This window comes from Heptranchias perlo, chromosome 15 (genome assembly GCF_035084215.1).
Source record: "Heptranchias perlo isolate sHepPer1 chromosome 15, sHepPer1.hap1, whole genome shotgun sequence".
NCBI classification, from domain to species: Eukaryota; Metazoa; Chordata; class Chondrichthyes; order Hexanchiformes; family Hexanchidae; genus Heptranchias; species Heptranchias perlo.
This window is the reverse complement of record NC_090339.1, coordinates 24,203,743-24,231,723: the sequence shown is the minus strand read 5'-3', so window position 1 is coordinate 24,231,723 and position 27,981 is coordinate 24,203,743. Positions and strand designations below refer to the sequence as shown.

The 27,981-nt window shown below is 40.8% G+C and overlaps 1 protein-coding gene across 1 annotated transcript in view; it reads right to left on the bottom strand.

Moving 5' to 3' along the window:
• Positions 1-27,981, bottom strand: part of chm (CHM Rab escort protein) — a 107,159-nt gene that overhangs the window by 26,084 nt on the left and 53,094 nt on the right. The window contains exon 9 of the mRNA XM_067996899.1: positions 9,303-9,380. Coding sequence (XP_067853000.1) covers positions 9,303-9,380 — 78 coding nt within the window. The remainder of the gene's footprint in view (positions 1-9,302; positions 9,381-27,981) is intronic.

The window sequence follows — 27,981 nt, the reverse complement described above, 5'->3', positions numbered from 1 at the left end:
TGACCATTTTTCATCTTTTCCTGTCCAAATTCCTCTATGCATTGAATAACTGGGAATTAGTATAATTTCCTGAGTACTTCAAGTAAGTCTGTAAATATTGCATTATATGGAACTTGTAGTCAAATTACTCAGATGTGAAGAACTTATTTGTTGAGTTCAATTTGAGATTATGGTTTGTAGTCATATCCTCTAGTTTTACAGAAAACATTTCTACACATCCACATAATTGACATTCTTCACTATTTTAAAAACTAGCATTATTTCCCCTCCCATTTTTTTCCTCAAGAATATTTAATTTCCTTATCTCCCTTACCTCAGTGAAGGAGAGAAATTATTGATGATTTAGCCTACCATCATCTTGTAAGAAAAACACATACAGGATCTCAAGCACAAAGGCTAAAGGAGTAGTCAGCATGAACTTTGATGCAAAAGGCCACGCCTTACGGTTTCACAGTTCGGGTCAGTTACTTTTAGGTATCATGGATTATTTATGCAGAATTTTCCCTTAAGAGATTGAACAGATGGGGCGGAGTTCATCATTGGGTAGACTATACATGGTCTATGGAAGGAACAGCTTTTATGACAGGAATATCATTTTCTTGGTCTATGTTTATATTCTTGTCTGCTGCTTTATATACTTCTCGACATCTCCCCCCTTCCCCCAACTGAAGGCTGTGACCAGTGCTGCTTCAGAAGGGTCCAACAAGCCTCTGCAATCTCACCCAAGTAACCAAATTGAATCCGTGCAAATTCAGCAAAGGTTAGGGATTAAATCGGAGACATTCTTGGCCTGTATGACAATTATACACCATACACTGCATTTACCCAGTGAACCAGTGGTGCTCACTGTCTATGTTTCCTAGGTAAGGCGACAATAAGCAGGCAATAATCCTAGTGAGGTCTCAAGAATAATTAAGTATAATTTCCTTGAATTTATATTCTACCAATCTGCTTATCTACCCAATATTTTATTTGCCTATGCCAATGGTACTCTACACTACAACTCTTACAACGTTTGGCAAACCATTACATTCAGACCCTTTCCCCCTCTCCCGAATCTCACTTACAATAAACTCTTCAATTTATAATATTCACTACTTTTAGTATCCAATATGCATGATCGCACATGGTTCGGTATTAGCTTTCACTTACAACTCATCTGGTCAGTACTTGAATTTTATTCCTTTGCTCAACGCTCTACAAAGTATAACATGCACATTTAGGATGTTTACGGTATACAATTTGAGATATCCTGCTCATACCAACTGACCAATTAGAATTACTATCACTAACTTCTGGTATTTCCTATTATTTAGATAAATTATCCAATTTACTACTTCCTCCTTTATGCCAAAGCTTTCACTTGATAAAAAGTATCTTGTGACTCACCGCATCAAATGTCTTATCAATAGCTTCATGGAAAATTTTCACATTTAGGAGGAAAAAATTACAAGCCCTTTAACAACTCATCATTTGCAGTGATTAATATATATTTTTGTCCATATTCAATTTTAGTTACATTCTGTCTTGCTAGAAATAGCATGTAAAGGATCAACACCCAAGGTCTCAAAGGATTTCTTAGGAAAACATAAATTCAATTCCAGATGAGCTGGCTGCTATATTCTTCATAAGCACAAAATGATATGACTGAGAACAATAGTAAGTTTTAGTGTCAATTGGCCAGAGCTATCACATTCAATGACAAGCATCTTATACCATTGTCAAAGATTGTCTACATTCATTATGGATGAATAGCTGTTTGTTCTAATGTAATAATGTACAATACAATCACCTACCGCTTTTGTTCAAAATGGTTGCTGGGGTGTTCGCAAGCCACCTGGACAGATCAAAAGATAGGCCCCAGCCTGAGGTATCAACTTTGACTGACAACTGTTTGAGACCTTACAAAAATGGACAGCGTCATTGACTGGCTGGAGATCTCAATGTTTGATAGCTCAATCGTCAGAAATCTCCTCTTGCAAAATTATACTGGGCACCAGAAGCCAGCCCAGTCAATTTTGTCTCTAATGTCAACAGACTACAATGCTGTATGTTTTTAAAGTTAGTGCCTGTTGAGCCAGGTAGTTAGGCTAGATTGTGGTTACCAACCACGATTTAAAATCGGTCCAGAGAGAAAGCGAGCGGCATCTTAATTCATTTATTTATTGAAGAGGGTAGAGAAAAATTGACTGGCTGGAGATCTCAATGTTGGCTGTTCATTCATCTGCCTTACGTAAATAAAACCAATTGGTTCAAAAGTCTGAATCCTAGGTTTGGTAGAGTGAATATCAAGTCTGCTTTCAAAGAGAGGAGAATTATGGGGCAACGTGCAACACACTACAGCAGCCAGTGTACAGAGTGAGGGCTCCCTGTTACAATCCGTGGGTCTTGCTATCATTTACCGAAACATTGGGCAGAAAAGGTGCTCGTAGGAGATGTGAGGTCTGCTTACAGAAGTGGCCAAATGATGCTGAACCCTAGGACATATCCAGTGTAATAACCTAAAAACACAACAGTCTCAAACAAAAATCTACTGGTTTATTTGTTCAATTGAAGTTGAAATGCTGGTTTGATCAAATGCTGGTTGAAAGAAAAGGACACAAATTTATCCATGATTTTTAAGTTCGAACGATTCTTCAGCTGATTGGCCTTAGTATGCCATAAGGCCGGGGGTGGGGGAGGGGGAAAAATCAATTTAAAGGTACCTTTTCCTTATTACCTAGTGACTCTTAGTTACAGCAAGAGTCACTTGATAATGAAAATAGATGGAAAGTGGAGAACAAAGAAAAATACAATATTTTAGGTCTATTTTTTGGGAAGGTTATTTCAAAATTTAACTCTAGGGGGTTAATGATTTAAATTATTTCAATATCCACAGCAAGTGGCACAAACTTACAGGCTCTCTTCCACCCAAAGCCTGTACTTGGTGTTCTCTATTTTTAGTTTTTGTTTTAGCTAAGCTTGTTTCTTCCCAATCCCCTACTGCCTCCTTTTTGCCTGACTTTTCTGCGAATTTTTTTAGTCTTTTTCTCTATACTTATGTTACAGGAACATGCAGTGCAGGACCCTTTGGTAATGAAGAATGTTGTTCAAGAAACTTTTGCAGCTGCACAATAGGGTAAGATGGCAATAGATCTACCTGACAATTTTTAAACAGAGCCCCATCCTTTACAAATTATAGATTTCAGATTCAGTGACTTGACAAAGATCTTGAAATCACTTTAAAAGCTAGACTAATTAGCTTCTCTCCAAAAAATATGCTCCCACTACCCAAACTCTGTAATTTCTGTCTTTTCTTCTATACACATTACTTGTTCAGATGATCCAAGGGCACTTGACCCAGTTTATTTTCTCGAGAGACTGTCAGAGATTAGGCTTAAGTGTACCCTGATGAAAATCAGAACAATTGTACAAATATGAACAATGAAAGTCACTTCCTCTTCTCTCAAGTGTTCTCATTTTTTCCTGTGCAGTTCGTGAGTCTCAATGCAGCAAGGACTAACTGTTTGCAGGAAGGGAAACTGGGACAATTTGTCATTGTATCTGCAGACACCTAGTCTTAAATTTGGAATTGGTTGAGTTGTAATTACTCCTAGGTTAGCTGCAGTAGAGTTCAATTTCCTCTTCCTCTCTACTACATCAACAATGTACCTTAATACCAAAATCAGCAGCCATTCCCTACAGCACAGATGCAGTGACCTGACAAAGATCATGAAATCATTTTAAATGCTAGTCTACTTAGCTTCTCTTCAAAAAAAAATTGCTCCGACTGTCCAAACTCAGTCATTTTTGTCTTCTCCTCTATACACATTATTTGTTCAGATTACACTTGATCCAATTTACTTTCCCAGTACAGTCTCATTAGTACTGTACTAATGCAATGATTCCATTTTCAATATTATTCTTGTATCTGACTGACCATCAATTACAGTACAACCTTAATTATCATCGGCTATTATCAGCAAGATAAAAGTAGACTAATGGGAGTCGAAGCTGTGGTAATTCTTTTCTTCACACACCTCTGATGCCTTGCTCCTGCTAGCAAGATTAGCTGGTGTCAAAGCAATTGTTCCATCAGCTAATTTGCTAGCCCAAAACTCCCCCACAAATACACCCACCCATAACTGATGTGAAGCCCAAGAAATCCAGCCAAAAAAGGGGTTGGAGTATAAGAGTAAGGAGGTCTTGCTGCAATTATATAGGGCTCTGCTGAGACCACACCAGGAGTACTGTGTACAGTTTTGTTCTCCTTAACTAAGGAAGGATATACTTGCCTTAGAGCGGGTGCAATGAAAGTTCACTAGATTGATTCCTGGGATGAGAGGGTTATTCTATGAAGAGAAATCGAGTAAAATGGGCCTATATTCTCTGGAGTTTAGAAGAATGAGAGGTGATCTCATTAAAACGTATAAAATTCTTAGAGAGCTTGACAGGGTAGATGCTAAGAGGCTGTTTCCCCTGGCTTGAGTGTCCAGAACTAGGGGGTCATAGTCTCAAGATAAGAGGTCGGCTATTTAGGACCGAGATGAGGAAAATTTTCTTCACACTGGAGGGTTGTGAATCTTTGGAATTCTCTACTCCAGAGGCTCTATTCAAGATTGAGATCGTTTGATTTTTGGACACTAAGGGAATCAAGGGAAATGGGGATAGGGCAGGAAAGTGGAGTTGAGGTAGATGATCAGCCATGATCTTACTGAATGGCACAGCAGGCTTGAGGGAGAGAGAAAACAGGGAACTACAGACCAGTTAGCCTAACATCAGTAGTAGGGAAAATGCTAGAGTCTATTATAAAGGATGTGATAACAGAACACTTAGAAAATATAATCGGGAATAGACAAAGTCAACATGGATTTATGAAAGGGAAATCATGTTTGACAAACCTACTGGAGTTTTTTGAGGATGTAACTGGTAGAATAGATAAGGGAGAACCAGTGGATGTGGTGTATTTGGATTTTCAGAAGGCCTTTGATAAAGTCCCACATAAGAGGTTAGTGTGCAAAATTAAAGTACATGGGATTGGGGGTAATATACTGGCACGGGTTGAAAATTGGTTAACAGGCAGGAAACAGTAGAAATAAATGGGTCTTTTTCAGGGTGGCAAGCGGTGACTAGTGGGGTACCGCAGGGATCAGTGCTTAGGCCCCAGCTATTCACAATATATATCAATGATTTGGATGAGGGAACCAAATGTAATATTTCCAAGTTTGCTGATGACACAAAACTAGGTGGGATTGTGAGTTGTGAGGAGGATGTAAAGAGGCTTCAAGGCGATTTAGTGAGTGGGCAAATACATGGCAGATGCAGTATAATGTGCATAAATGTGAAGTTATCCACTTCGGAAGGAAAAACAGAAAGGCAGAGTATTATTTAAGTGGTGATAGATTGGGAAATGTTGATGTACAAAGGGACCTGGGTGTCCTTGTACACCAGTTACTGAAAGCAAACATGCAGGTGCAGCAAGCAGTTAGGAAGGCAAATGGTATGTTGGCCTTCATTGCAAGAGGTTTTGAGTACAGGAGCAAGGATGTATTACTGCAGTTATACAGGGCCTTGGTGAGACCACATCTGGAGTACTGCGTGCAGTTTTGGTCTCCTTACCCAAGGATTTATTTCCCATAGAGGGAGTGCAGCAAAGGTTCACCAGATTGATTCTTGGGATGGCAGGACTGTTGTATGAGGAGAGATTGGCTCGACTCGGCCTGTATTCACTTGAGTTTAGAAGAACGAGAGGGGATCTCATTGAAACGTATAAAATTCTGACAGGGCTAGACAGACTGGATGCAGGGACGATGTTTCCCTTGGCTGGGGGATCCAGAACGAGGGATCACATTCTCAGGATATGGGGTATGACATTTAGGACTGAGAGGAGGAGAAATTTCTTCACTTAGAGGGTAGCGAATCTGTGGAATTCTCTACTACAGAAGGCTGTGGAGGCCAAGTCACTGAATATATTTAAGAAGGAGCTAGATAGATTTCTAGACCAAAAGGCATCAAGGGGCATGGGGAGAGAGCGGGAATATGGTCGAGATAGAGGATCAGCCATGATCACATTAAATGGCGGAGCAGGCTCGAAGGGCCGGATGGCCTACTCCTGCTCCTATTTTCTATGTTTACTCACACCAATGCAGGAAGCTGCCATCAACATAACAGGCAAAGAGAAGGCATGCAGTGTAAAAGATGGCAAGGCTGGAGGCCACACAAAGCAACGTGTTTGGACACTTTCCCTTCTTTCTCTCTTTAAACTTAATAATCTCACTCTCATATACTGTGACAACATCATGATGGATTGCACTGCCACTCATCTGTTCCTGCTCACTCTTGCCAGAATGACCTAACCCTTGTCTCTCTTCCCCTCTTTTTCTCGCCACTCCAAGTATGAGCACAGAAAATGAGTTAGAAGAGTCTACATAGGGTGATTCACCAAGCACAAATGAGCAAGAACAACTTACATTTATATAGCGCCAATAACATAGTAAAACATCCCAAAGCGTTTCACAAAACGATTAAACAAAATTTGACACCGAGCCAAATATTAGGACAGGTGACCAAAAGTTTAGTCGAAGAGGTAGGTTTTAAGGAGCGACTTAAAGGAGGGGAGAGAGGCAGAGAGGTAGGGGGGTTAGGGAGGGAATTCCAGAACTTACGGCTGAGGCAGCCTAAGGCATGTCCGCCGATGGTGGGGCGATGGAAATCGGGGATGCGGAAGAGGCCAGAATTGGAGGAGCGCAGATATCTTGGAGGATTGTAGGGCTGGAGTAGTTTACAAAGACATGGATCGGCGAGGCCATGGAGGGATTTGAACACAAGGATGAGAAATTTAAATTGGAGGCGTGGCCAGATTGAGAGCCAATGTGGTCAGCGGGTGAAAGGAACTTGGTACACGTTAGGAAGCAGAGTTTTGGATTAGCTGAAGTATACGGAGGGTGGAAGGTGGGAGATCGGCCAAGAAAACATTGGAATAGTCGAGGCTGGAAATAAGAAAGGCACGGATGAGGGTTCCAGCAGCCGATGGGTTGAGGTAGGGATGGAGATGGGCGATATTCTGGAGGTGGAAGTCGGCGGTCTTGGTGATGGAGAAAACAAGTGCAGGTGGAAAGGATGGCCCAAGAAACAGCTCACCAGAGGGTAAGCTTACATCCTAGCTCTACTGAAGAGGCCAGACTTCAGGAGTGCAGATTTTAAACAAGGATATTTTCCGTGCACCACCAATGCTCAATGGATTGAACTGTCTGCCAGGGAGATTCTGCAGCATGTCGAAGATTGCGAAGAAGTCCACTACCAACTTGTGTGTAGTTCTCGTGCATGTCATCAACACTGCAGTCATCTATGGAGCGTGTGATCAGCTCAATGGACGCTGCAGCTGGGTCCTCCATGCACGAGTCTCTGGCACAAATGAGTAGCATCTCTTAGGGATGCTCATACTGCGGGAAAAAAACACTTGTCCTACTATTCGTAGTCTGAGCCAAGTGGCCTGTACACAGTTTTTGTGCACTTCCTCTAAATTAAAATGTCCTCTTCAAAAAATAAACAAGACATCCATCTAGAATATACCAAACGTTGTGTATATAGCACGCACCTCCTATAAATATCACACTTACTTCTTATAACGCTTTCCCCATCACACTTTATTCATACACCTATGTTGCAAAATAGTGCACCTACTGACTCACTGAGCAACATCAGAGCAGAACTACTACCAATATGTTAAGTCTTGTGTACAGCTTGCACTCCCTGTACACATACACCTTACGACTCATCACAATTTTTAAAATCGCACTTTACTGACTGGCTCAAAGTAAAACAGCAGCCAATCAGAACCAAGAATGAAGGTACGGTATAAACCAGAAGCAAGTTAAGTGACTAGAAAACTACCGATAAGAAACTACTAAGGACTTATGAAAGTAATCAATCTTGAATGACCAGTCATCAAAACCTACCAATAAAAAAAAATTTAAAACGTGAAAAGATGAAAAACATTTTCATCTGCTACTTTCCTTAGTAATTGAAATTTCTAATGACCAAAACAAGGTTGTAATTGGCATGGGTTTTCGTCTGGTTTTTCACCCCTCCCAGGAGATTACATGGCTCCGGGTGGGGTGGGGTGTGCCATGCCTGCATCGTGATGCATAAGGCATCACAACTATATGGGACAGGCTTGATGGACCAATGTGTTTTTCCTGTCCATCATTTTCATACGTTCGTAAGCAGTGGCCCCAATAATATATTATGCATTACATAGAATAACACTCCATTGCATTACAATTGTGATTAAAAAGTGTTTCCTCCAACCCACCTTGAACACCACCATGGGTGATCTGCTAACAGTTAATACATTTTTCTTACTGTTTTTATAATGATCACATGAGAGTACACTCAAGGAACACATTCCAATTTCAGATCAGGTATATTAAATGCTTAAACTTTACTTTTGCCATTTAGACCTGAATTCTTGATATTTTACTATCTTTCAAAGCATTCCACTGTACGAATCACTCGAGTGCTCCAATTTTGATTCAATACTGCTTGGGACAAGTATCTTAAGCCTACAAGCATTCCTTGATTGTACCACTAATTCCTCTAAAAGTCCACGTTCTGAAGTTAGAAGCCGACAGGCCCTACTAACTAAATATTTCACATCTGAACCAAGTGAAACTAACAGAACAAGTAGAACAATTCATTTGACATTACCACCTTGCACAAACAGTCTTCTTCAATCATTCCCTTATGAAGCTCCCGAGGGCAGTTATTACTCATCTCAAATGGGACATACAGCTGCACAGCCCTGCCTGAATTTTACCACTGTAGATAAAAGGGTTTATCTAATGGGAAGGGGCGACCCAGTTTGCTGCAATGAACTCTCTAAAAATTCATTAAAGTCTTTTCCTTTTTGGAATGACATGCATTATCAACAGCGATTAATCTGGTGAATCTTTTGGTGAACTCAATTTATAAAATGCAACAACAGAGAGCCTTTTTGTCTTCAGATGAAAATCAATTAGTGTAGGTAAGGCCACAAGAAAAAACTAACATCACTCATCACTAGCCCCTGGCAGCTCAAATGATTTGTCTTCCAAGCTTGGGTGATCAGGAGCTGTTGTAATATCTCAGGAAAATTAATTTTGTTTCTATATTCTAGACCGAGTTTCCTTGTTTGGTGGACCTTTACACAAATAACTTTTAATCAAGGCTGATCTTTGATTAATATCATAGATGATCTCAGAAGAAGGCTCCTTTTTCATGAGCCCTTATACAGTTTTCCCCGATATGCTGTGTGAAAAGCAGGTCATTGCCTTTGTCCTTACCTCGCTGTTTCTCTGTCGACCACCAGGCATTGCACTGAATGTCGCAAACAGTATGTTCCACCAAAGACTGCAGACATCCTGTAGAACACAAAGTATATATTGTAATATGCTATACTATCATTATTTTTACATCTCACATTTAAAATTGAAGAGAACAAGTAATACTACAATAACTCAGATTGAAGGCTCTGCTTACAGTTCTATGACTGTAACTGTATTTCAGACTTAAATTATGTAAGTACTGTCAGGCATTGAAATGGTCCCAAAATAAATATTCATTTACCAAATGCAAGAGAATGCAGCATCTATTCACACAGCACCTCTCCCTTTTAACAATCTTAGAGTGTCACAGAAATCTTTACTTGTGCTCTGCAATTTTAAGTCCAAGGTTTTGCTTCATATACAGCAGTTATGGAATACACGGCTTTTGGGAACTGTTTTTCATCTCTGGATGTCAGCTATTCAGATAGCTCTCAAAAAATAAACTAGGATGGCACTGTCTCCCATAAATGTTAGATTACCTTCAGCAGATGAATTACAATGACAGCATACATTGGATTGCTGGACGCAAGTCACAACACAAAACTTCTGGTTAAAACAAAGTTCGATAATTTTTTTTCAGATGCTGGTGCACTACGTGTTTGGTGGCATGATCATATGCAAAGTATGGCAAACAGATGTACTAATTATTTTTTGCTACAAACATTCAATAGGTTGTTTTTTTATTTAAAGTATCCAACTGAAAATATACACCAACAGATGGTCTGTTTGAATTAGCAGCTTCTTTAAAAATATAAAAACCTCGGTGTCTAATATCACAGGAATTAACTATATTACATTCCATTGAGAAAGATGGATTGGCTGAGAGGCAAGATGATCTGAAGAGCAGCAATACATTTTTCTATTATATTGAACAACTTTATATTACAAGACACCTTTGTCCAGTTACCTCTGTTGCATGACTTCACATGTAGTGCAATCTATATTAACATATTAAAAATGATCATTTATCTACTCCAGACATCATATTCTGTTACAGATGCACAACAATCTTAAAAATGCTTCTGATCTGCACTCAAACTGATGAGGACATTCCAATCTACAAAGCTCCTAGGCCAAACTACAAACTGATTGTTAAATAAACAGGTCAGATCAATTGTACTTTGTGGCTTTAAAGGGATACAACTCCACGTTAGCAGAATATATTGTGCATTATATGGTATAGAATGCCTTCCCCAATAAAGTAGTGTAATAAGCCATGCCAAGGGAGAGCTGCTAATATTTATAGATTGATTTAATGTTTGTAGGCTTTGGGGTTACAATTAACATGCAAACATCAGAACCTGCAGCTGAAACTAAAACTCATTGGTCTGCAGTACAAAAAACAAACTTCTTTCAATACTCCAGAGTTAAATGTTTTTTTGTGAAAAGCTTTGTGCCCCAACTCAATGCAGCGTTCATCAGGCTCGAGATTCGTCCACCCGCTCATCAGACAAAGTCAGACTCTCAGAGGTATGTTTAATAGATCAATGACAATTCTGGGTTTGTCAGCAATATAAACAGCTACCCCTCCTCACACAACAAAATTAAAATCCATCATGAATGTGACTAAAATGCGAGTTATTCATAGTGACATTATATATTTGGTTGATATAGGATTACTTTTAACAATTGTAAACAATTTTACAACACCAAGTTATAGTCCAGCAATTTTATTTTAAATTCACAAGCTTTCGGAGGCTTCCTCCTTCGTCAGGTGATACTTTTAACAATATAGTGGACCTGCAAAACTCCTATTTCATCTATAGATGTAAACTATTCTGATAGCTCTCAAAAACTAAACTAGGATGGCAATATCTCCTATAAAGAAGATGGTGGATTACAATCACAGTATAGAGTGAATAGTAGGACTGCTGGATGCAAGTCACATCACACTAACTATGACTTCTGTAATCGTTTCAGCAAAATAAATATCTGTTTAAAGCAACAATTTGTTTTAAGCTTTTCATCAGCAAGAAATGCAAAGTTGACATATTAATTGAGATGTTTGGTGTTCATCAAAACCTTACTAAACCATTTGTTTTTAATCAATATGGTCTTCAACTATGACACGATCACCACATTAATATGGAAAATGAAATGCTACATTATTAGACACATTGAAAAGCTACTGCACATGGCAACCAAGATTTCATGTTTGGTACAGTTAGTGTAGGTGATGTATGTTGTTTCTAATTGAGTACTCAGGATTTGAATGCTAATAGCCAAATCACAGCAGGACTGCTGCTGGTTATCATGGAAATTACAGGAAGACCAGAATATTAACACAAGTAATAAACCTGCATGATCACATTATACAGGGGGGGTTTGGACAAAAACCTAACAACACTTCAGGAAGGTCTGGTTGGGAAGGTTGGCACTATTCTTAAATTGGGAGGGGGCGGGTGGGGAACATTGTTGCTAGCTTGCATCATTTTTCAGGCTTTTGAAGGGTTAATTACTATAACCTCCTACCCCATCTTAGAATGCTCTTGCAGGTGCCCTGGGATAGATCTTGGTAAAGTCAATGCCAGTTTAAGCAAATACCCATATACTATAGTTCAGTACTCAGAGTCGGTTAACTTTCCTCTAATGGCTGATAAAAATCAGAAATGAAAGAAGATATAATAGTCTCTTGATATTTTATTAACGGAAAATGACGCTGACATAAAAATACAATAAAATTGAATCAAATCTAGAGCGTTTAAAATATCAATGTTGCTATCATATTTTACCTTTTCAGAACCGTATGCATGTAATTGGAGGTCTTGTTTTATTCTTGCTCCTGAAATTCTGGAAAACATCTGGTTTTACTGTAAAAGTGTATAAACTGCTGATTGGTACGAAGATTCCAAAAAAAAATGTTCGACCCACATCCCCAAAAGATACAGCTCAATAAGTGTGAGAAGGAACAATCGAGCGGTTGCAGGCTGGCATTTGGCAATTTTCACTAAGCGGAGACATGCCAGTAATACAGCTGTGTCAGAAACTTTGCATATTTTATGTATTTTCACTGTGACCTGCAGTTACTCGAAGATGCAGGATCCCTATGAACATTTCTCAGTCTCACATACCTCAGTTTGGCCATTCACTAACAGTGCAGTTATTTTAAAATTGCTCATTCATGTATTATCTTTTCCTCTCATGAGACTCCATTCTGTCTCTTCAGCCTTCCATGTTCTATCTCACTATCAGTATACCACACAAAGCATAATTCATATAAGCACAGGCATTTTCCTCCATGTGACCATGGTTTACCATTAGAGTGAAATTTATTTCTTCTTCTCCCACCATCGAAATAAAACACTGCCAAACAAATTTGCACAGAGACTCTCACTGGGCCAAGCAATTGTGATTATTTAAAAGCTTATTTTCTTGTGCCAGATGTCAAAAAAAAAGCTTTTTAAGCTTAACCTTTAGACGTGCATTCTATGCTAGTTCATCTTTCCTGCAGTGCAGTTAAGCTACCACTTTTGTGTCAATGCAAAGGAATTTTGGGTGTGTCTTAATGCAAAAAGTAGTACGATAACTTAGATGTCAGGCTGTGATCTGGCACCTGAGTGCACTACAGACAAATGATTTGAGACCCCTCTATCGCACACCTGCCTAAGTTTGCACTGGCTGTAATATAACTCCAGCCGTATAGCTCCCTTCATGATATGCAGAGAGATAAAACTATGCTATGCCATTGAAAAATAAATATTCTGTTGTGCGGGAAATGCGTTGACTTTAAATGCTTACTTGCTCTAAGTAGCAGTCTAGCCCAGCATTCCTGTTCAGTAGATGGTGATTTTTCCAACTAATTCTTATATTGGTTGAAGCTGATAAATTATGAATTATGGTTGTGAATATATTTCAATGTAAAATAGAAAAGAATTACTCTGAATTAATAGTAGGTTTTAATTAGAAGTTATGTATCTAGCACACATCACAGCTTAAGCATGTAATCTTAAGCTTACTCATTGCCTGTTAAAATTTCCTGAACCAACTTTTCTCTTTGTAGGTCTGGCTGCCTTTCAGGGCCTGGGCTGGAGTTCTGCTCCATTTCCAGGGCCAGCAGTTCTAACCTTCGTTGCAGTCATTTCCCAGGCCCTGTGCGAGCTCAGTGGGCCTCATGGCTTGTTAGGGTCTCTACAGACCATCAGTGACACTTTGCACAGGTGCAACCTGTGTCTCAGACTTTTCCAGCTAATTTTTTCCTCACTATCCAGTTTGATCTTCCTGAAGTTATTTAAAATTTAATTTCTGCCTCTTTCGTTCAATCCCACAGCACCACCTCTCCCCTCCCCTCCCCCCCAACCTCCAAGTCAAAATTCAAGAGGAAAGATTTTTTTTTTCAAGTTAAGACGAACACTGTGTCCCCTGGCTTTACTTGTGTACCCTATGTTAGTTTTCAAATCATCCCCATCCTGCCCCACAACACGTGCTGCCATGCCTCAGCTCTAAACCCTCCTGAATGCTGCCAGACCCTCCCTGCTGAATCAATTCAAGCTCCAGCACTCTACCCACATTCTGCCTGGCTTCGGCAAGCAACCCCGGTCCTGAACTGCCAGAAACCAACCTGCTGCTTAGCTCGCAAACCATGGCCCAAGCTCAAGATTATCTATTACCTCCCCACCCCCACCCCAACGTTCCACTTGGTATACCATTACATGGCCTGTCCCTATCCAATCCCAACACATTTTGGCTCCAATCCTGCTGCATAACTTTTTACAAAACTAAGACATAGAAATTGAGTATATAATATTGAGACATATAAATGCAGAAAAACAAATCTGTGAGCAACAGCAAGGAAAGTCAACTCCATGAATGTGAAATTATGCTTCAAAAAAAGGATGCAATATATCACTGGAAATGCTCGCAAGAACTATTGGCCATACTGTTATCACCATTACAAAATGACAGAAGATACACTGAATTTTATAAAGCTTTCATTACATTTAGAGCGATACAAAACACTTGCCAAATATTTAATTTGGCATTTCTTCTTGATAAAACAGCAAGTAATTTCTGCCCCTACAATTCCCACAATATAGTAACTGCATTAAATTTTAGCAATAATTTCCAGAATCTCAATCTCAGCTATAAGTGTATTAAATTTGTTTAAGCCTGATAGCTCCAGTTGTACTGTGCTACTCATTTTCTAAGAATTCAGGGGCAAATACCAGCCTTGTCTGGTATTCCAACTTTTATTTACAATAGGCAAGTTCCCAGGCTGCTTGTGTGCAATGATGAAACACTCCATCTGCAGCAAAACCAATTCCATCTGCAAAATGCACTTCTCAAGCCAGCATATAGTATTATCAGTTGCTATGTGAACATTTGTGACCTGTTCATTCCCCTGGCTGAAGGACAGCTTTGGTGGATAGTCAATCTTAAAATGGAGATAGAATAGGGAATTTATGGTGAAAACAAGTGTTGTTTACAGGCACACGTCTAGTATTTGAAGCCATTACATGGCCGGAGCTCTAATTACTGGTCTGGATTGGCACTGTAAAATGAGTTACATACTTTATTTTAGTGGGCTATTTCTCTTGATTGGCTGCATAATTTACTTGCATTTATTTGGAGAAAATTTCATTATTTTAACAGCTCATCTGGCACATCAGCTACCAGCTGGTTCCACCTCCTTATGAAGTATGAATCTACAAAATTGTGTCAAGACTGTAAGTGGGTCGGAATATGCAGCTACAGGCTGTTCAAGGGTAATAGGAGCGCTATTCACTTCAGGTATAAAAAGTTTAAGTTGCATATAGTGCCCTACATGGATTCCAAACAAATCAAAAAAGTGAAAAAAGGGGGGAGGGGGGCGGGGGGAAACCTTTACAAATCCTGCAGGAAAGGAAAAGGAGGTCACAGGGATAAATAAGAAAATGCTGAAAGATTTTAAAAGGGTGATCAGAAGGCTAAAGAGGGACCCAGAAAAACAAACATAGCAGCAGAAGCTAAACACAATAGGGGAACAATTCTTTCAGGGCTACAACACTAAGAGGGCAGTTGGAGAATCATAGAAAGGTTACAGCACGGAAGGAGGCCAATCAGCCCATCGAGTCCATGCCAGCTCTATGCAAGGGCAATCCAGCTATTCCCACTCCCCGCCCTATCCCCGCAGCCCTGCAAATCTTTTCCTTTCAAGTACTTATCCAGTTCCCTTTTGAAAGCCATGATTGAATCTGCCTCCACCACCCACTCTGGCAGTGCATTCCAGATCCTAACCACAAGCTGTGTAAAAAAGTTTTTCCTCATGTCACCTTTGGCTCTATTGCCAATCACCTTAAATCGATATCCTCTGGTTCTTGACCCTTCCGCCAATGGGAACAGTTTCTCTCTATCTACTCTGTATAGACCCCCCATGATTTTGAATACCTCTCAAATCGCCTCGCAACCGTCTCTGTTCCAAGGAGAACAATCCCAGCTTCTCCAATCTATCCATGTAACTAAAGGCCCTCATCACTGGAATCATTCTAGTAAATCTCTTCTGCACTCTCTCCTTCACATCCTTCCTTAAAGTGTGGTGCCCAGAACTGGACTCAATAGGCCAGCTGTGGCCAAACCAGTAATTTATAAAGTTCATTATGACTTCCTTGCATTTGTACTCTCTGCCTCTATTTATAAAGCCCAGGGTCCCGTATGCTTTTTTAACCACTTTCTCAACCTGCCCTGCCACCTTCAACGATTTGTGTACATATACCCCAGATCTCCGTTCCTGTACCCCTTTTAGAATTGTGCCCTTCAGTTTATAATTCTTCTCCTCATTCTTCCTACTGAAATGCATCACTTCGCATTTTTCTGCGTTAAATTTCATCTGCCACGTGTCCGCCCATGCTACCCGCCTGCCTATATCCTCTTGAAGTCTATCACTATCCTCCTCCACTGTTCACTATACTTCCAAATTTTGTGTCATCTGCAAATTTGGAAATTGTGCCCTGGACACCCAAGTCCAAATCATTAATATATATCAAAAGATGCAGTGGTCCGAGTGCCAATCCTTGGGAACACCACTGTACACCTCCCTCCAGTCCATAAAACAACCATTAACCACTACTTTCTGTTTCCTGTTACTTAGCCAATTCTGTATCCATGCCACTACTGCCCCTTTTATTCCATGGCTTCAATCTTGATGACAAGCCTATTATGAGGCACTTTATCAAACCCCTTTTTAAAGTCCATATACACATCAACTGCATTGCCCTCATCAACCCTCTCTGTTACCTCATCAAAAAACTCAATCATGTTAGTTAAAAATCCGTGCTGGCTTTCCCTAATCAATCCACACTTGTCCAAGTCACTGCTGATTCAGTCCCAAATTATCATTTCTAAAAGTTTCCCCACCACCAAGGCTAAACTGACTGGCCTGTAGTTGCTGGGTTTATCCCTAAACCCTTTTTTGGAACAAGGTTGTAACACCTGCAATTCTCCAATCCTCTGGCACCACCCTCGTATGTAAGGATCTTTGGAAGATTATGTCCAGTACCTCCACAATTTCCACCCTTACTTCCCTCTAACCTAGAATGCATCCCATCCAGACCAGGTGACTTACCTACTTTAAGTACAGCTAGCCTTTATAGTACCTCCTCTTTATCAGAAGAGATGAAAACTCTAACAAAAATGCCAATGAGCTTGAAACTAAAGAAACACAAATTCTGAATTGTGAATACTTGAAGGAAGTAACTAGAGAAGACATGAGCAACATGTCCTCCCCAAATGGAGACAAGTTAATTTAAATCAAGGACTTGATCTGAATGAAGTGGAAGGCCAGGACAGGCTAAAAGGGCTCAAAATAAGTAGATCCCCAGGAAATGATGACAGTTATCCTAGAGAACTGAGTATAAGGAGGAGATCTGTAAGGAACTGATAATTATAAGCAAGTAACTGGAAACTGGGGAGGCAACAGTAGACTGAAAACAGGCCAACATGTTGCCCATATTCAAAAAGGAGGAATAAACAGACATGCAACTTCTGACACAGTAGTCTTACTCCTATTCCATGTAAAATAGCAGAATCAATTAAGAGTCAACTAGATTGTCTGTACAATAATTACTTAATAAACAGCAATCAACATGGATTCAGAAATGAAGAATCCTGCCTGAGCAACCTTTTCCACCTCTTTGAGGGAGTGACAAGCCAAATTGACTTGGGTAAGCCGTACGGTTTGGTGTAGCTTGACAAAGTTTCACAAAAATGGCTATTAGTTAAGCTCAAAGCTGTACACAGAATTACACAGTGCACAGCACAGAATCAGGCCATTCGGCCCAACAGGTCCATGCCGGTGTTTATGCTCCACATGGGTCTCCTCCCACCTTCATCTAACCCCATCAACATATCCTTCTATTCCTTTCTCCCTCATGCATTTATCTAGTTTCCCCTTAAATGCATCTATGCTAGTCACCTCAACTACTCCTTGTGGTAACAAGTTCCACATTCTAACCACTCTCTGGGTAAAGAAGTTTCTCCTGAATTCCCTATTGGATTTATTAGAAACTATCTTATATATATCGCCCCTCGTTCTGGTCTCCCTCTCAGGTGGAAATATCGTTACATCTACCCTATCAAACCCCTTCATAATCTTAAAGACCTCTATCAGGTCACCCCTCAGACTTCTCTTTTCTAGAGAAAACAGCCCCAGCCTGTTCAATCTTTCCTGATAGGTATAACGTCTCAATTCTGGAATCATTCCAGTAAATCTTTTTTGCACCTTCTCCAGGGATGTAGGGACATAGAGTAAGCCCTTGGAATAGATAAAAAAAATGGCTGAAGAGTGGAGAACAAGTGCCCGTTTGGGGAGTTATGTCAGGATGGAGAGGAGCCTTGGTTCAGTGGTCATGCTCTTGTCTCTGTCAGAAGGTTGTGGGTTCAAGTTACAATCCAGAGGCTTGAGCACAGAATATAAGCTGACACTTCAGTACTGTACTGAAGTACTGCTGCACTATCGGAGGTGCCATATTTGGGATGAGACGTTTAACCGAGGTCCCATCGGCCATCTCAAACGGACGTAAAAGTTGCCATGGCGCTATTCAAAGAGCAGGGGAGTTTCTCCAGGTCTCCTGGCCAACATTTGTTCCTCAACCTACACCATCAAAAGAGATCTTATTCCTGTTTGTGGGACCCTGCAGCATGCAAATTGGCTGCCGCATTTCCTTACATTACAACAGTGAATACACTTCAAAAGTATTTCATTGGCTGTTAAGCACTTTGGGGCATGTCGAGGACATGAAATGCTCTATATAATGCAAGTTATTTCTTTCATCCTCAGTGATGTGATCTGGGGCTTGATGTTAGGAGCACAACTGTTTCTCATTTACATAAGTGACCTGGACTCAAACTTGAAAGTAAAATGGTCAAACTTGCAGATGATGCCAACTAGGTGGGGCTGTCCAATCCGAGGAGGCAGCTCAGAAATTACAGAATGAGTTGGATAAAACATCTAAGTAGGCAAAATAATGATAGATGAAATCTAACGCTGATAAAGCGTGAAGTACTTCACATGGGAGGAAGAAAGAGTGACACTTATTTCATCAATGGATGTTGAAATAGCCAAGCATAAAGCCAAAATGACCTGGGAGTCGTAGTAGATTTGACACTCAACATGTCCAACCAATGTAGAGCAGCAAACATCAAAGTCGATAAAATGTTGAACTATGAACTTAAAACAGATTCCACATGTACATTAAAGACACCCAGCTCTACCTCACCATCACCTCTCTCGATCCCTCCACTGCCTGTGTAGTCAGACTGCTTGTTCAACATCCAGTCCTGGATGAGCTGCAACGGCCCCCACCACAGTCTTCGTTCCCGAGCCACTGATTCCATCCCCTCCCTGGCCACTGTCTCAGGCTGAACCAGGCCGTTCGCAACCTTGGGGTCTTATCTGATCTCAAGCTAATCTTCCGATCCTATATTCTCTCCATCACAAACACAGCCTACTTCCAACCCTGTAACACTGCCCATCGCCACCCTTGCCTCAGCTTATCTGCTGCTGAAACCCTCATCCATGCTTCTGGTACCTCCAGACACGACTATACCAATAATCGCCTGACCGGCCTACCATATTCCGGCCTCCATAAACAAGAGCTCATCCAAAACTCTGCTGTCCGTCTACTAACCTGCACCAAGTCGCACTCTCCCATCACTCCAGTGCTCGCTGACCTACAATGCCTCCTGGTCCACTATGCCTCGATTTTAAAGTTCTCATCCCCATCTCTAACCTCCAACAGCCCACAATCCTCCAATAATTCTGCATTCCTCCAACTCTGGCCTCTTGTGCATCCCTTCGCCCCACCAATGGCAGCCGTGCCTTCAGTCATATAGGCTCTAAACGCTGGAATTCCCTCCCCAAACCTGTCCATCTCTCCACTACTTTCTCCTCATTTGATCCTCCTTAAAACCTACCTCTTTAACCAAGCTTTTAGTGACCCATCCTAATATATCCTTTGTTTCAGTGTCACTTTTTGTCTAATTATGCTCCTATGAAGCGCCTAGGGACATTTTTCAAGTCGTTGTTGTAGTAGCAGAGACTTAAATATGTGAACAGCGGAGTATCTTTTGGTCGCTAAAGCCAGCCATCAGGAAGACCCATTTAAATACGTGCCTTCACAAGCAGTCAGTCATTGCGATCCAGCAAGTTTACTCTGGCGTATCACTGAAATGGTCACAGGTCGAAGATTCAGAAATCTTGAAGGAATACTCCAGGGCTAGACTATTACTAACTGCTAACTGGCCCTCAAATGGAGTAGCAATCTTCAGGACAGTTTCTAGCATCCTTTGCTCTCAGTGGGCCAGCAGGGTGCACCAAGGCCCAAGTCTAAGGGAAAGATGTGTGGCACAAAAAACATGCTCCCTGCCAACAGAATTTTTTAAAAAGCAGTTTCAACCCAGTTTTAATGTGAATTGCATTCTCTTGCCTTTAAATCTAAAATGGGACCAGGCATCAGCAGATTGACACTTAAATGTCTTTTGCTGGCGAATTAGTGCGTAGTTTAAATTAGGTTTGTCGAATTTTATATTTCAGGGTTTGCAGTCAGTAGGAATGTCCACGTAATGATGACAAAAATTAATTTATTGGACGTGAAACATTTTGAGATGTCCCGAGGAATTGACAAGGTGCTGTTTCAATGCAAGTTTCTTCCTTCCTTGGTGGGATATCAGATCCTGGCCTGCAGTTCTGAGGGGGTCAAGTTAAATAAAATTCCAAGCAACAGATGCTTTTATAATGGGTTTAATAGTATGCCAGTACTACACATCTCAGAGCTGCAGCAATCCCAAAATAAACTTGTTGAATTCACTAAGGCCAGCCATCAGGAAGACCCATTTAAAAATGTGTTTTCACAAACATGATGTGGAGATGCCGGTGATGGACTGGGGTTGACAATTGTAAACAATTTTACAACACCAAGTTATAGTCCAACAATTTTATTTTAAAATCCACAAGCTTTCGGAGGCTTCCTCCTTCCTCAGGTGAATGTGGAACTGAAATCCTCGAACCTATCGCCTTTATAAATCACAGAACAATGCCTGGTGATTACAGAAAGTCTTTTCAACTGCCCGTTGCCAAGGCAACCAAAGTGTTCAGACAGATAGGTGTTACCTACAGGCCCACCGAATATACAAACAGCCAGAACTAAAAAAACAGATGATGTGGAGACGCCAATTAAAAAAAGCGCGAGAGAGGTAGAAACATAGAAACATCCGGAAGGAAAAGACAGCAATTGACCCGTTCTATTAAAAAGATAACATTTGTTCGCTGGTGGGGTGACATGTAGCGTGACATGAACCCAAGGTCCCGGTTGAGGCCGTCCTCATGGGTGCGGAACTTGGCTATCAATTTCTGCTCGACGATTTTGCGTTGTCGAGTGTCTCGAAGGCCGCCTTGGAGTACGCTTACCCGAAGGTCGGTGGCTGAATGTCCTTGACTGCTGAAGTGTTCCCCGACTGGGAGGGAACCCTCCTGTCTGGCGATTGTTGCGCGGTGTCCGTTCATCCGTTGTCGCAGCGTCTGCATGGTCTCGCCAATGTACCACGCTCTGGGGCATCCTTTCCTGCAACGTATGAGGTAGACAACGTTGGCCGAGTCACAAGAGTATGAACCATGCACCTGGTGGATGGTGTCCTCTCGTGTGATGGTGGTAGCTGTGTCGATGATCTGGCATGTCTTGCAGAGGTTACCGTGGCAGGGTTGTGTGGTGTCGTGGACGCTGTTCTCCTGAAAGCTGGGTAATTTGCTGCGAACGATGGTCTGTTTGAGGTTGGGTGGCTGTTTAAAGGCGAGTAGTGGAGGTGTGGGGATGGCCATAGCGAGGTGTTCGTCGTCATTGATGACATGTTGAAGGCTGCGGCGAACATGGCGTAGTTTCTCCGCTCCGGGGAAGTACTGGACGACGAAGGGTACTCTGTTGGTTGTGTCCTGTGTTAGTCTTCTGAGGAGGTCTATGCGATTTTTCGCTGTGGCCTGTCGGAACTGTCGATCGATGAGTCGAGCGTCATATCCCGTTTTTACTAGGGCGTCTTTCAGCGTCTGTCGGTGTCCATCCCCCACGATGACGGCATCGCTGTGACAGCATCAATACTCAACACCAACAACAGCCAATCTCCAGACGCCATCCTACAACTCATCCGCTTCATCCTGGATCACAATGTCTTCATCTTCGATAACCAGTTCTTTACCCAAACACACGGAACAGCCATGGGGGCCAAATTCACACCCCAATACGCCAACATTTTCATGCACAAGTTCGAGCGGGACTTCTTCACTGCACAGGACCTCCAACCAACGCTATACACCAGATACATCAACGACATTTTCTTTCTATGGACCCACGGCGAAGAATCACTAAAGAGACTACACGAAAACATTAACAAGTTCCATCCCACCATCAAGCTCACCATGGACTACTCCTCAGAATCAGTTTCTTTCTTGGACACACGAATCTCCATCAAAGACAGGCACCTCAGCACCTCACTCTACCGCAAGCCCACGGACAACCTCACGATGCTCCACTTTTCCAGCTTCCACCCTAACCACGTCAAAGAGGCCATCCCCTATGGACATTCCCTGCGAATACACAGGGTCTGCTCAGACGAGGAGGAACGCGATGGACACCTACAGACGCTGAAAGACGCCCTAGTAAGAACGGGATATGACGCTCGACTCGTCGATCGACAGTTCCGACGGGCCACAGCGAAAAATCGCATAGACCTCCTCAGAAGACTAACACGGGACACAACCATAGTACCCTTCGTCGTCCAGTACTTCCCCGGAGCAGAGAAACTAAGTCATGTCCTCCGCAGCCTTCAACATGTCATCGATGACGACGAACACCTCGCTATGGCCATCCCCACACCTCCACTACTCGCCTTCAAACAGCCACCCAACCTCAAACAGACCATCGTTCGCAGCAAATTACCCAGCTTTCAAGAGAACAGCGTCCACGACACCACACAACCCTGCCACGGTAACCTCTGCAAGACATGCCAGATCATCGACACAGATACCACCATCACACGAGAGGACACCACCCACCAGGTGAATGATTCATACTCCTGTGACTCGGCCAACGTTGTCTACCTCATACGTTGCAGGAAAGGATGCCCCAGAGCGTGGTACATTGGCGAGACCATGCAGACGCTGCGACAACGGATGAACGGACACCGCGCAACAATCGCCAGACAGGAGGGTTCCCTCCCAGTCGGGGAACACTTCAGCAGTCAAGGACATTCAGCCACCGATACTCCAAGGCGGCCTTTGAGACACTCGACAGCACAAAATCGTCGAGCAGAAATTGATAGCTAAGTTCCGCACCCATGAGGATGGCCTCAACTGCGATCTTGGGTTCATGTCACGCTACACGTTACCCCACCAGCGAACAAATGTTATCTGTTTTTAATATAACGGGTCAATTGCTGTCTTTTCCTTCCGGATGTTTCTATGTTTCTACCTCTCTCGCTCTTTTTTTAAATTGGCATCTCCACATAATCTGTTTTTTTAGTTCTGGCCGTTTGTATATTCGATGGGCCTGTTGGTAACACCTATCTGTCTGAACACTTTGGTTGCCTTGGCAACGGGCAGTTGAAAAGACTTTCTGTAATCACCAGGCATTGTTCTGTGATTTATAAATGCGATAGGTTCGAGGATTTCAGTTCCACATTCACCTGAGGAAGGAGGAAGCCTCCGAAAGCTTGTGGATTTTAAAATAAAATTGTTGGGCTATAACTTGATGTTGTAAAATTGTTTACAATCTTCACAAGCAGTCAGTCGTAGCGAATCCAGCAAGTTTACTTTGGTGTGTTGACTAAAGATTTGTGGCATCAACATGCCACTAAATGCAATATAAAAGCAGTTATACACTTTCAGATCACAAGGGTCATGGGTCATGGGTCACTCTCAGGAAGTCTGGTACAAGAGTTAGGTAAGAAACACTACTTAAGAGCTCAAATGTAACAGCACGTTTCAGTACTTTGCCACAGAAACGTGGCAGAGACAATGGCCCCAATTAGGAGGCCAAGCATTATTTACCAAGTTTTTTTTTAAAAAGAAATTAACAGTTTTTTAAAAAAAATGTGGAGGTATATTTTCAAACGAATATTCACGATAAGGCCAATCCAAGTTCTATCATGGGTTACTTTTAAATTTATGTTAGTTTTTTTAGGCTTAAATGCACACCAGCTTAAATAAATTGTTAACTTTAGTATTGAACTGTTTTTTGTTTTTAACAAAGCTGGTTAACATTTTAGGTTTGCTATGTGTATTTAGGATTAGGAGTAGATCGTTCAGTTCCTTGAGTGGTGGAAAGCAATTTAAGGAGTTACTTTCACAAGCCTGGCAATGATATGAGGGTTTAAAAGGTTAAATTGTGAGGACAGGTTGCATAAACTTGGCTTGTATTCCCTTAGAGTTTAGTAGGTTGATGGGTGATCAAATCAAGGTATTTAAAATGATAAAGGGATTTGATGGGCTAAATACAGAGAAACAATTTCCCATGGTGAAGAATGCAGAACAAGGGGGCATAAGCTTAAAATTAGAGGTAGGCCAGTTAGGAGCAAAATCAGGAAGCATTTCTCCCCCCACACAAAAGGTAGTAGAAATTTGGAACTCTCTCCTCGCGCGCACCCCCCCCCCCCTCCCGAAGACGTGGATGCTGGATCAACTGAAATTTTTAAGACTGAGATCGGTATATTTTTGATGGGTGAAGGAGCCAAGGTAGGCCAATTGACCTTCTTTATCTCTATTTACCTTGTGATTTCATGGCTAATGGTTGCTAGAGAGTATAATCTACTATAAGCAAACAAGTAGAAATCTGGATCTGTCTGATCAAAAGAAATAATGCATTAATTGCAATACCATCTTGTAAACACAGATACAAAAGATGATGATTAAAAACACAAAATTACAGCTTCTTGGATTCGGAAATCAGGAACTAATTATTAGGTCACTTTTATGGGCAAGCATGTTTTCTTCTGTAAGGTTAATGACTACAGAATGGCTCATGGGTTTTAGTTTTCCCAAAAGGGTTTAAACTGAACCACACGCACCACCATTAATGAAGAAATAAAGGCCATCCCTATTAGCCTTTGCATTAGTAAATCAAAGACAACTGTCATCCCAATCTTAATCATATACAGAAAACCATTCAGGTAATTGTGGTCTGTATAGAGTTCTGAGGAACCTTTTCATACCATTAACCCTCAAAAAGAAGTAATGTCATTTGAAATATCTAACTAGCTGCTGTCGTTACCAGTGATGTTTGTTCGTTTGCTGAAAGAGGATGCTTAAACTGTACTTGCTCTCACCTTTAGCCTTGCAGTATCAAATCACATTATGACTAAATTAACAACTGCAGAAACTTCAGACCTCGCATCACACTGCTTCATATAGTCTTTAAATGCCATTTCAGTTCCTATCAAGACACAAATCAGTGGAAGCAATTTTTAATGCAGCTGCTAAACAATAAGACCCATTAATAGCTGAACTCTGACAGCACTATTCATGATGATTTATGGTTCTGTGTATAATTTGATTATTCTATTAATTCTGCTGATTACTGTTTCTGCTAATACAGTGAAGGTCACTTCCAAAATAAATCTTCATTACACACTTACATTAATGGAAAGAAAATACTGCCTCTAACTAGTTGTTTTTCTTAATTAAAAGCTAATGTAACAAGAACTAAATAGGCTTGAGGGCTACCTTTGCTTCTGTTATAGTACCAGGATGTTTTTTTTTATATAATCAGGATGGAAAATATTTCATCTTAAACTACATTGCCAAAGACTAACGGAGGCTTAAATATAGTTATGATCAATAAAAAAAATACAGGATTAGGAAAGATGTTTCTAAAATGGTTTCTAAGAAATGTGAAAGCTTTTGTAGCTCAATAATGTTGTGAACTGTTACTATTTCAGTGACCTGAACAAAGATCTAACTTAAAACATTTAATTGTAGCGATCTAGATGCATTTCATTAAAATGTTCAAACAAAAATATCAATTCACCCTTTTAAAAAAAAAATTAATCCATCAAATGGAGTGAGGGAAGAAAAACATTTATTGATAATATTTTGAAATTAATACCAGTCACCTTGAACAGACTGCAATACAGACATACATAAGGCAAAAACTATTCACATTTAAACTGTTTGATCCGTTGTTAAAAGGCAAAAATTACATATGGGTGCTGAGATTGCAGTTTGTTTTTTAAATTCACATGATGTGGCTATCACATTGATCAAACTTAATCAGGAATATCACACTAATCAGGAATAACTATTTTCGCTTTAAACTACTCAATTTAAACGCTGAAAATATAGCTTTTATTTATAAAAAATTAATCCAGTTTACCTGTGCTCACTTTATTCCTTTTTCCTCCTTGACACTGTTTTCTATGGTTGTTTCTAAAAAGAAACTTTTCTTAGTCTTTTCTACTCATTCTAACTTAATTCTCCCCACTCACCTTTCTTCTGCCTCTCTGCGTTCACTCTTCGTTTGGGAGATGGAAGCAACTTCTTAAGTACTTATTGGCTGGAAAACAATTTTCAGGTTTCCAGCCAATGAAAAGTCTAGATTTGGAAAACCGCATCCAAATTTAGGAAGTGCTAATGGGGATTAGCAAACCTGTCAGCAGCAGACAAGCAATGATCCCATGGTGCACAAAGGTTTAAAACAATTTTTGGCTCGTTGATTGAGTTTTGCAGGCTGAATAGGAAAAGTAAGTCTATGGAAATACTTTTTAAACCGTCAAAATATTTTTACTTTAAAAACTAATAATTGTAAATTTTTTAAACTTTGTTTTGAAAACATGAATCTCATCGTCAAATTGGGGACCCACAAATAGGGTCTTCTTCCATGTTAGGCCTCTCCAATAATGCCAAATATAGCAAGTGCTCCAGTGTGGCTTCATCAAGAGAAGTAACTTTAAGTCAGTCTGACCTCCAGCTTGATCGTGGAAACCATGCAAATTTCCCAGCCTATAGAATGGTTTTCTAGAGTTGGGTAGTTCATGAACAGCTCTCCCTGGGCAGTTTCAGAGGCTTAAAGTGCCCTGCTGTTCACATTGCAGCCCTTCTTGGGAACTGCCTGTAAATGATACCACTGGAGCAGCAGGGACGGAGACCCTGCTCAAGAGTCTGCATGCTGACAATAACATTGACTTTTTAAAATAGTCAAAAAAAATTAAGACCATTACTTTCTTTATAGATACAAAAGAAAGTACAGTGAAAAGAATACTCATTCTTTTCCCTTTCAAGCAACCTTTATAGCAGTCAAAACAAATTCCACCAGTCCCTTTATATGGCATCATAAACATTAAGTGGCAAATCTAAAAAGCTGCATAATGAGATCAATTTTATTAAAAATATGTATCCATTCAAATTGCAAATTCTACAATCCCATTTGTCTTACACAAGAAAAGCCAAGAGCACAAATGAATTCTTTGCTTAGGTAGGTTCTGTGAGGTGCATGCTACATATGTAAACCATAGAATTTTACCGCACGGGCGGCCATTTAGTCCATCACATCTGTCACAACCCGTCAGTAGAGCCCTCCAAATCTAATCCCATTGCCCTGCTCTCCCCACGGCTTTGTATCTTCCTCTGCTTCTAAGGTATACCCATATCTCCCTGAAAAGATATGCTGGTCTCTGCCTCAAATTATTGTAATAAACCATCCTATGCTCTAAAAACTCTTTTAACAATGAATTTCTCCAACCCTTCTCCTCAGTGAGGATTATAAACTGTTGACAACTTTGTCATTGACTTTCCAATCAAAGGAAATGTTCTCTCACTGAACTCATTAGAACCTTTCATCATTTTAAAAAAACCTTTATTAATTTCTCATCCCTGGTATCTTGGTTAATCTATTTTGTCCACTCTGTGGCTTTAATGTCCTTCCAGTAATGGGCGTCTAAAACTGCTCACAGTACTCTGTGGCCTAATCTCTCCTCTCGTACACTGTGCTGCTATTTACAAAAGCCAAATAACTTTTTTTAAAAACGAATCTCCCCCTGCACTTATATACTTTCAACAAAGGAGAAACTGTTTCCATTGGCAGGAGGGTCAGTAATCAGAGAGTACACAGAGCAATACCAATCAACTTTCTATTCACATTGCTACATTTCCTCTTGGGTCTTAATTTTTTAAAAATAAGCCATATTA